The sequence below is a fragment of the Triticum aestivum genome, chromosome 6B, assembly GCF_018294505.1.
Source record: "Triticum aestivum cultivar Chinese Spring chromosome 6B, IWGSC CS RefSeq v2.1, whole genome shotgun sequence".
In the NCBI taxonomy this organism is placed as follows: domain Eukaryota; kingdom Viridiplantae; phylum Streptophyta; class Magnoliopsida; order Poales; family Poaceae; genus Triticum; species Triticum aestivum.
In genome coordinates, this window is record NC_057810.1 from 669,795,907 (window position 1) to 669,805,512 (window position 9,606).

The 9,606-nt window shown below is 45.5% G+C and overlaps 1 protein-coding gene across 1 annotated transcript; it reads right to left on the bottom strand.

The window, feature by feature from the left end:
* Positions 1-4,847: 4,847 nt before the first annotated feature.
* On the bottom strand, positions 4,848-8,643 carry LOC123139023 (zinc finger CCCH domain-containing protein 18). The gene is made up of 4 exons (XM_044558853.1): positions 8,395-8,643; positions 7,259-7,576; positions 6,355-6,415; positions 4,848-6,110 (listed from the first exon to the last, which is right to left on the bottom strand). The coding sequence occupies exons 1-4, from the start codon at positions 8,530-8,532 to the stop codon at positions 5,086-5,088; spliced, it is 1,542 nt and encodes a 513-aa protein (XP_044414788.1). The 5' UTR covers positions 8,533-8,643; the 3' UTR covers positions 4,848-5,085.
* Between the last annotated feature and the right edge of the window lie 963 nt (positions 8,644-9,606).

Here is a 9,606-nt window from a genome sequence, read left to right on the forward strand (position 1 = left end):
AATGGTTCTTGAATTGGTACCAAAGCAGAATTTGAATGTAACTACTTGACCATGTTACTCCTAAGAAGCATGAAAAATTCAAATACATCAGCCAAGAGGAGATTTATCTCCACACTTGCTAGTGTAGTGCCAGAAAAATAGATAAAGCTACAAGCACGTGAATTTAAGAAGTTTTAATTCTAGAAAGTAGGAGCTCCGGCATTTCGTTCATTGAACATAGATATAATTTTTGTAAGAGTTGCTCACAAGGCCAGAAAGGGGTTAGCAACCCATTTGTTAGCAGCGATGCAATCCAGCTATAAACAAGAGAAAATGTTTTCCATTTCCTATGCAGATTGTCGTCTATTAGTTACTCTCTACATTTTAAAACTAAATTACACAATGATATTAGAATACATAAATGGTCATGCCTTTTTTGTTCCTTCCCTTTTTTATCCGGGTTTGGGACCAACTATGCATAGAATAGGCAGAGTTACCCACCCACCCTCCAAACACATTAACACATGAGTAATATAATTCTTGGTTTTGATGGGGAGCAAAAAAATTTGTCCACCACTACCAAGATTTTCCTTGCCCTTTGAGTAGCCTTAAGCAAGAAAGGATCCCCTTAATTTTAAGGGCGAGCCAAGTAACTATAGCAAGGCTCGTCTTACCCCTTGCATAGGCTTACTTTTTGCACCAAATAAGCAAGTCAAATCTTGGTTTTGATGGATAGCAAAATTTGATGTCCATCACTAGCAAGAATTGTCTTGCCCCTTGAGTAGCCTCAAGGGTTCATTGATTTTGAGGGAGCCAAATGACTCTAGCATTGTCCTTTTCATATAGAATTATTTATGCATCGAATGAGCAAGGCAATCCTTGGTTTTGATGAAGAGCAAAATTTGCTTTCCACCACTAGCAATAATTGCCTTGCCTTTGAGTAACCTTAAGAGAGTAACGATTTCCTTGATTTTGATGAAAAACCAAATGGCTCGCCTACACTAGCAAGGATCACCTTAACCTTTGCCAATTGTTGTATGATCATGTTTTTACCTTGGATTAGCTGAACATTTTGCTCGGTGGCTTTGGCATGACCTCCTGCTTGTGCTTGGTGATCTCACTCTTCCTCAGTTAGTGGATCGTTTGGTTGGCTCCCTTAGTTTTCTTCTGTTCACGTGATTTTGGGTGGGAGTGGGTGGCTTCGACGTTGTTTGACGTGGAGTGTGTGGTCGGTCTTCGCTACCAACCCGGCTGCTTCGTGCCCACTCCACGTGCCACTCATAGCTTGTGTAACTTCTGGTTGTAGTTGGTCTTTGCGATGTTGCAGACAGTTAGGAAAAAATTCATCACGAACAGGGTCTCATGTTATCAAAGTAAATCATCAAGAAAAAATTATGGGCAATGATCATCGTCAAAGAAAATAAAATGCAGTATGAGCGTAATCATTTGCAAACAGTTGGGGAGAAAAATCCTTCAAATATTTTGCTTAACTTCCGGCCCGCGGTTGGTCTCTACGCCAATAGGCGCAATGGGTCATCTAGTATTGTTCAAAGTGGAAGGTTATCCCATATGAGAAAGCTTTATCTGCCCTAGAAGGCAAAGCAACAATGGTGGATTTAGCGTGCTGCTACCATTGGAGATGCAACACTACACATTTAATTGCATCGCATAGTATGGCATGGCAATGAACAATTATTGGTCCATTTATTTATCTTACTTGAAGTTCAAAATCTGGTACAAAGAAATTTTTCGACAATGCCTCATAGGCTCCTTTGAGAAGAAGGAGAGCAATTTATCATGAGCTAACTAATATTCAGGCTAGTAGTGGTTCTTGAATCGACACCAAAGTAGAATTTTGAATATAACTACATGACAAAATTACTCCTATGAAAGATGAAAAATTCGAATACATCAACCAAGAGCATGAGCTTTAACTCCATGCCTGCTAGTGTAGGGCGAGAAAAATAGATAAAGCTACAAGCATATGAATTTAAGAAGTTTTATTCTAGAAAGTAGGAGCTCTAGCATTTCGTTCAACATACATAGAAATTTTGTAAGAGTAGCTCATTAGGCCGAAAAGGGGTTGGCAATCCAGTTGTTAGCATGGATGCAATCTAGCTATAAACAAGGGAAAATGTGTTCCATTTCCTATAGAGATTGTCTTCTTCTAATTACTCTCTTTTATATTTTAAAATTAAAAGACACAATGAATAATAAAATACATAAATGGTCATGCGTTCTGTGGTCCCTCCTCTTTTTAGCCGGGCTTGGGACCGGCTATGCATAGCATAGGCAGAGTTACCCACCCGCCCTCCAAACACATTACCACATGAGTAAGACAACCTTGGTTTTGATGGAGAGCAAAACTTGCTGTCCACCACTACCAAGAATTGCCTTGCCCTTTGAGTAGCCTTAAGCAAGAAAGGATCTCCTGAATTTTAAGGGCGAGTCAAGTAACTATAGCAAGGCTCATCTTGCCCCTTGCATGGGTTTACTTTTTGCACCAAATAAGCAAAACAAATCTTGGTTTTGATGGATAGCAAATTTTTATGTCCATCACTAGCAAGAATTGCCTTGCCCTTTGAGTAGCTTCAATGGTAACTTGATTTTGAGGGAGCCAAATGACTCTAGCATTGTTCTTTGCATAGAATTTTTTATGCATTGGATGAGCAAGGAAATCCTTGGTTTTGATGAAGAGCAAAACTTGCTTTCCACCACTAGCAAGAATTGCCTTGCCCTTGAGTAACCTTAAGAGAGTAAGGATTCCTTGATTTTGATGAAAAAACAAATCGTTCTTCTACACTAGCAAGGGTCACCTTAACCTTTGCTTAGCTTTACTTTTGTATAACTGAGCAAAGATTGTCTTGAATCTTTAGGAGCAAAATATGCTCTTCTACCTTTACGCCAAGTGAGCAAGGCAATCATTGTTTTTGACGGAGAGAAAATTTTGCTCTCCGTCACTAGCAATGATTGCCTTGCCCCTTGAGTATCTTATAAGTGAGCAAAGGCTTTTTTCATTATAATAAAAGTGAGCAAAATTGCTCGCTTTTGTGAAGGGTTAATCTTCAACGAGTGAGGATCATGCCACCCCATACTTAGCAAAACGAGAAAGAGTTCTCTTGCTTTTGTGGAGAGCCAATCCTCCACGAGCAAGGGTTTCCATTTGTCTACGCAATGAGCACAAGACTGTTTATGCATTCATGGAGAATCAACCCTTCACGAGCAAGATTCTCATCCCACTTGTCTGGTATGCACCAGACTTTTGGGAGGAAATTCACGGCTATAATGCAACATTGCTTGAAGCATGGAGCAAACCATTGCAATTTGCAACATGTACGCCAATATCTATTATCACGAAAATATGATCATGAGAAGAATTAACAACATATTCCGTAAATAAAGAAAAGTTCAATGAAGTTCATGCAATTATGTATGTAAACCCAACCTCATTATCATGACTCAGCCTAATCGTGATATTTGTGGTAGGAAAATGACGCAATAGTGGAGATAATAAACATGAAGAATGATTTTTGTGGTCAAAGTTTTATTCGTTATCACTAACAGCAAAGAAAGTTGATATTTCAGAAAGCATGTGTAGAAATATTTGGAGACCATGTTTCAATGGAAATGAAATTCCACAAATGGTTAGCTGCCGGTACAAACTTATGGATTCGAGGATGTATAATAAGTAAAAAAATATGACTCGCTGAGCTAATAGAATTGATAGCATATTTTGTAAATAAAGAAATGCTCAATGAGTCTCAAGTACTAATTATAAACTATGTAAACCCAACCTCATTATCATGAATCGGCTTAATCTTTGTAGTGGGAAAATGACCCAATAGTGGAGATAATAGATAAGCAGTAGCATAATTTGTGTCATCAAACTTGTATTTATTATCATCGACAGTAAACAAAGTTACTATTTCAGACAACATGTCTAGAAATACTTGGAAACCAGATTTCAATGAGAATGAAAAGATATTCATAAATGGGTAGGTGCAGGTATAGATTAAACTTATGGACACAATAAGAAAATAAAATTATTAACTTGCTGAGCTCACATATTCCCATCTTTTCATAATCATGCTCCGGGAACGAAATGGATTCATCAGTTACTTACCACGGCGCAATGTCCCCCCCCCCCCCCCCCCCCCCCCCCCCGCGGGGAAATCCAGGAGTGAGAAGGTAGAGCCTGGGGGAGAGCACACAGTAGGGGACGATGAAGCAAGAGAGCTGGACGGCGAGGGCCAGCCCGCCGATCAGCAGCACCGCCGTCGGCCGGTTGATGCGGCGGACCAGAGGCGGGTGGGTACGGTGCAATGCTTCTTCCTCTTTCTCAAGTGCCAACCAACAGAGTTATTATTAGATTAATTAATTTGGTGACAATCAAGTAGCTCATGCTTAGGATGCGTGCTGTCCTTTGCTATGCCGCCGTGTTAATATATATTCACGAGAGTGGGAAAAAATCAAGCTAACAGAAGCTCATATCTTCACGAAAGTTTCGCTATCGTTCGCTTCTGGATTTTTCTTTTTTTGAGCTGCATATCTGGATGTTTCGAGTGAGTAAAGCACGGACGTCGTCAGACATCACACTTGTGATATTTTGCATCTATCAGACCGACTCGTCGTCCGATTTGATTAGGACACGGGAGAAATTAGTTACTGCTTCATAACTTATTCCGCACCCCCTAAGGCCTTGTTCGGTTAATCCTCCTCCCAAGGAGATTGAAGAGGATTGGAGGGGATTTTGGCTTGTAGAGGGTTTAACCCCCCCTCAATCCCTGTCAATCCCCTTCAAAATCCACCTCAACCAAACAAGGCCTAAGTGAAGCAGACAAGCATCACCTTGGAAGTGCCAAGACAGCTTCTCATCAACTGTTAGTGAACGTATAATATTACATGGACCAGTAAAAAGTCCATGAGCAGCAGAATATATCAAGTAAAGCATCCAACCATCAGATATGCATAAGACCAGACCTGACCAAATGTGCAGGATGTTTCTTAGTTCAGATAACTATAACAGGAATGGTTCTACCTCTAGGGCCAACTACAACAGAGCTCCAATTAAACACCCACCGGCTGTGCACACACAGACGTCGCATATCAGAATTTCAACCACTTCTTCTCCTTCTCCTTCCTGGCGATAGCGTTGGTGGCCGAGGCGTGCGTCGCCTCGGCGTCGGCGAGCGCCTTCCGCGTCTGCTCCAGCTTCCTCGACGCCGCATCGTGCACCGCCTTGTCCTTGCGGTTGCGCTGCACCATCTCCTCCAGCCGCCCGACCTGGCTCCTCAGCTCCTTCACCTCGTCATCGTACGCGAGCAGAGACCTTCTGTTGTCTTCTTTCTTTGGATGCCCATTGGCCTGACCCGATGGCGACTCTTTCCTGGCCTTGGCGGCCGAGGAGCCTTCTGACGCTTCCTGGCTCACCAGCTGGTTGTTCATGAAGCTGAAGACGGACCTCTCCGCCTCCTCGGCCTTGGCGGCCCTGGCCAGCTCCGCAAACTTCCTGTCGCGCTTCCTTTGCCCGCCCCGACTGCGCTTCTTATCTTTCTCGCGGTGTATGCTTCGGCCGTCCTCGCCCGTGGTTGTTGTGACCGCATGGTCGAGTGATTGCTTGGGCGGTAGTACTTTGACTGGGATTGGATCGAGCATGCCTTGGCCAGACAAGCCTAGCCCCATGCCCTCTCGATACCCCATCTTTGCCATCAATTTGGAGGCAACGCCCCTGGTGTGCTGTTCCCATTTTGCAAAGATCACAGTCTCGGACTGAACACCGGTTAAATTTCTGGTTTCCATACGGCCAAGGCCCTGATGGATGGATTCGTCCTCCTGATCGCCATCTTCACTTAACTCGGATTCATCATCGCTTGAGCCTCTTTCATCATCTTCGTTGCTCACATCAGCATATTCTGGGATAGAAAGGGAATCACCCGGAAGCGTTGCAGTACTCCCATCATCTTGAAAGACCACCTGACCGCGCTTCAACTCATCATCCCAAGACTCAAGTTCAGCTCTCCTCCAAAGGCCAGAATGGTGCCCAGAAGCCGCCAGTATGCTGGATCCTGCCAGGGACTGTCGCCATGCAGTTGGCGTAAACCGTTTCAAGGATGAAGTAGGAATTAAAACACCTGCAGATAATTATGAATTAGAAGACATGCATTCCACTTAGCATGAAAGGACAGTATTCACCAAAAAACAGGGAGAAGCAAATATTGCATAATGACACAGTATTCACCAAGAAAGCAATATGAATACACGGAAGGAGCAATTCGTTTTAAAGGGTTAAATGTGAAAACAAATGAACAAGACACTGGAACAAAGCACAGTTCAAAGGGTTCAATCCTTCAAACGATGGAAAAAACATTTACATACCATGGGACAAGCGGCAGTTATTAGCAAACCGACACCGTTGCTGCAGAAAGAACTTGCACATCTGCACTATGGGCAGGCTTATATTAGAAAGTCTGGTAATAATAATGATCTTTGTTCTGGGTATTACCACAGTTATATTAAGCAGCAGAAAGTTATGGCTGAAGGAAAGGTAGCTGTAGCATACCCACCTGTGTAATCTGCTCTAAGAGGGGGTTTTCTGCCTTTGTTGTGTATTTCTGGGTGTTCGTGGGAGTGGGATGGAAGCAAATGGAGGGTGCAATATGCTCAGGTTTATCAAGAGAAATTTATTTTCCAACAGATGGGTTATCATGAGTATATGCGGATTTCACATGGTTCTAGTAACGAAGAGTATAATGTAATATCACTGTGCACTGCCTGGTAACAACTCGTCAATAGTTCCTGAGGGGATGAGATTTAGAGCTCGAACAACATGAACAGGTTTGTAACCCTGTGAGGTTTATATTGATTATGCAAGTCCACATTAGACAATCAAATTCGCAACAGAGGGACTTCTGTTGAGTTTAAAATTGAGATAAAAGGTGGAGACATCCATAATGTATATTTTGTGACAATCAGAACTATTTCCTATAGTTGTTCAGTCACGCAATAGTCAAAGGCCATTCAACAAAACAACCATGCAGGTCCTAACATTAGTGCAAGTGACGCAAACATATTTGAAGAAAGGAAGGCAGCAAAAAGGAATACATACTACAAAGTGACAAAGTGATTTCCTACTGGCTGGTGAGCCACACTACCACATAGTTAACGATACCAACCATATCAGCACGCAAGGGATTAAGTCTGGTGGCTAACAGGTAGCAAGCTGGTTCAATTCGGAAGACAATCTGTGTTTAAAAATGATAGATCAAATTGCATGACTCACCGACATGTTTTCTGATGTGGGTGTCAGAAATGAGACCCGTGCATTGCCTGAACCTTCAAGTCCCAGAATGCATCCATTATACCAACGCCCATCATTGTGCCTGAATCTACACTTTGATCCTACTGAAAATTCTTGTGGCTCCAATGGTTCTGGCTCAACATCATGTGGATCTAATGGCTCAATAGCAGCTTCAGTTGATAGCGATGCTGACTCCTGATTTGGAAAGATCTCATCGATTTGCTTCACTAGCCTAGAACGCTTCAAATGCAGAAGCCCTTCCTCTGCATCTTTAATAGCAGACAGAAGTTCCCCATGCACCTTCAGAACGAAACATAATTTAACTCAGATATAGTACAAGTGCAAATGCAAAATGATGAAACATTGTGACCTGAAATATCTCCCCAAAAGGGGTCAAGAATTTTCTCCAAGGGTCTTTAAGACAAGACATGCACACTTATGTGTGCATATCAGGAATGAGCAAAAAAAGGGAGCTACTAATCACTTCCACAGTACATGCCTTACTTTCTTGCAGCAGCTCTCATCAGTCGTCAATGATCAGTTGAAACAAATAAGCTAAGATGCAAAATCTACCAAACTCATGCTCTCAATACCGCATGCCAGTGTATATAGATGTTGTAATAATATACAATGCTTAATTTCTTCTAGTTTTTCAGCTTAGCTGCTGCCAATGAGAAAACAACACATGACATGAACGAGCTAATTCAACCCCTGCAGCAATATCCATGGACAAAGTGCACTGGAGCAATGCCAACACATTAAAAAAGGAGCACCATTCTTGTAATCAAACCAAGACACCAATTGCTCTCACCTCCCAAAATAGAACATCCCTAACTGAGCAACTGTTGCAACTACTTATCAGCCAATAATCCAGCACATACTGCAGAATGCCATAATCCCATCGCAAACAGGCAATCCATACTGGCAATCATTCAAGTTCTACTTGTACACCAACAACCACTAGCTCCCTACTACCTGCCTCGACGAAAAAGGGATGCCCCCCAAGAAGTCTAGAATCCCTAGGACCCCTAAGAATCCCCATCCCTAGGGAACTAGTTAATCAGCAATCCGGGCCGTGCTGCACGTTCAGGGACAGACGCACACAGATGCGTACGCACCTCGAGGAGGTCCGCGTTGGAGGCGTCGGCGGCGAGGGCCTCGTCGACGGCGGCGAGGGAGGACCGCTGCTCCTCCAGGTGCTGCTCCAGCTGCAGCTCGATCTCCGCCGCCTCGTCCTCCTCCCCCTCGCCCGCCATGGCTCACCGGTCCAGGCAGCGGTCGGTCGGGAGAAGAGAAGGGCCGACGATTTCGATGGGTGAACAAGTGCCGGTGCGGCAGCGCCGCTGCGCCCGGAGGACGACGGGTGTGGTGGGCCGGAGCGCCGCGGAGAAAAGTCCACGGGCTGCCAGGCTGGGCTTCAATGGGCTTGGCGGGCCGGGACACTAGGGGCCCACCATCGCTTCGGTCGGTTCGCCGAGAGTGAGAGCGCGCGCGACAGGAACCCGACCTGAGCACGACTCCGTATTGGACCCGAACTCGTCGTCGCCGCGCGCCTACTTAGCGCGACGCCGGAGCACCGGCCGGTCACCATAAAACCATCATAAGCTGACACGAAGCTGCCGTCATGGCGACGTCGCCGCTGCCGAGTCTCGTCTTCGAGTACGGCGAGGAGCGGGGCACGAAGCTGCACGCTGCCCCCGACGGCGTGTACCGGGCGTGCGAGATCGGCCCGCTGCTAACCAAGCGGAACTGGGTCACCACGCAGGGCTGGGTGCTGGCCTAGGACCCGGACACCTCCGCCACCTTCCTGTGGGACCCGCAGGATCCGGAGCACGGCCGGGTTGCCCTGCCGTCGTTCGCGCAAGCTCCGCCGGTGGGCTCCGACTGCGCGTTGTCAGGCGATCCCACGGCTCCCGGCGGCTGCACGGTGGTCCTGGCCGAGCCATACGAGAGCACCGTCCTCTGGTACTGCCACACCGGTTCGCCGGCGCCGGAGTGGGTAAGGCATGAGTACGATCTTGGAGGCAAGTTGGTGAAGATTGGGGAACACCGGTCGTGGAACAAGAGGCACGTCTTCGGTCTAGTGCCATCCGGTGACAAGTTTTACTATCCAATCCACCAGAACAAGTGCGGCGTGCTTGAGCTCTCGCCGGAGCCAAGGTTAAGCACCGTGAGAACCAAAGGGGTAAAGCTCACCTTCCATCCGAGCGGCGATGGGTGCGTGAGTGCATACTTCTCCCTCCTGGACCTGGACGGCAAGCTTCACATGGTGTGGATCTTCTCGCTAGTAAAAAAAGGACCTAATGTGAGACACATTAGTGCCGGTTCGA

Bases quoted from the DNA above. Each gene is read 5' to 3' on its own strand.
- LOC123139023 (XM_044558853.1), bottom strand. From the start codon at position 8,532: ATGGCGGGCGAGGGGGAGGAGGACGAGGCGGCGGAGATCGAGCTGCAG. The intron at 7,577-8,394 runs GTGCGTACGCAT...TTCGTTCTGAAG, and splicing joins CCAACGCGGACCTCCTCGAG to GTGCATGGGGAACTTCTGTC. The intron at 6,416-7,258 runs GTGAGTCATGCA...CCCATAGTGCAG, and splicing joins CCACATCAGAAAACATGTCG to ATGTGCAAGTTCTTTCTGCA.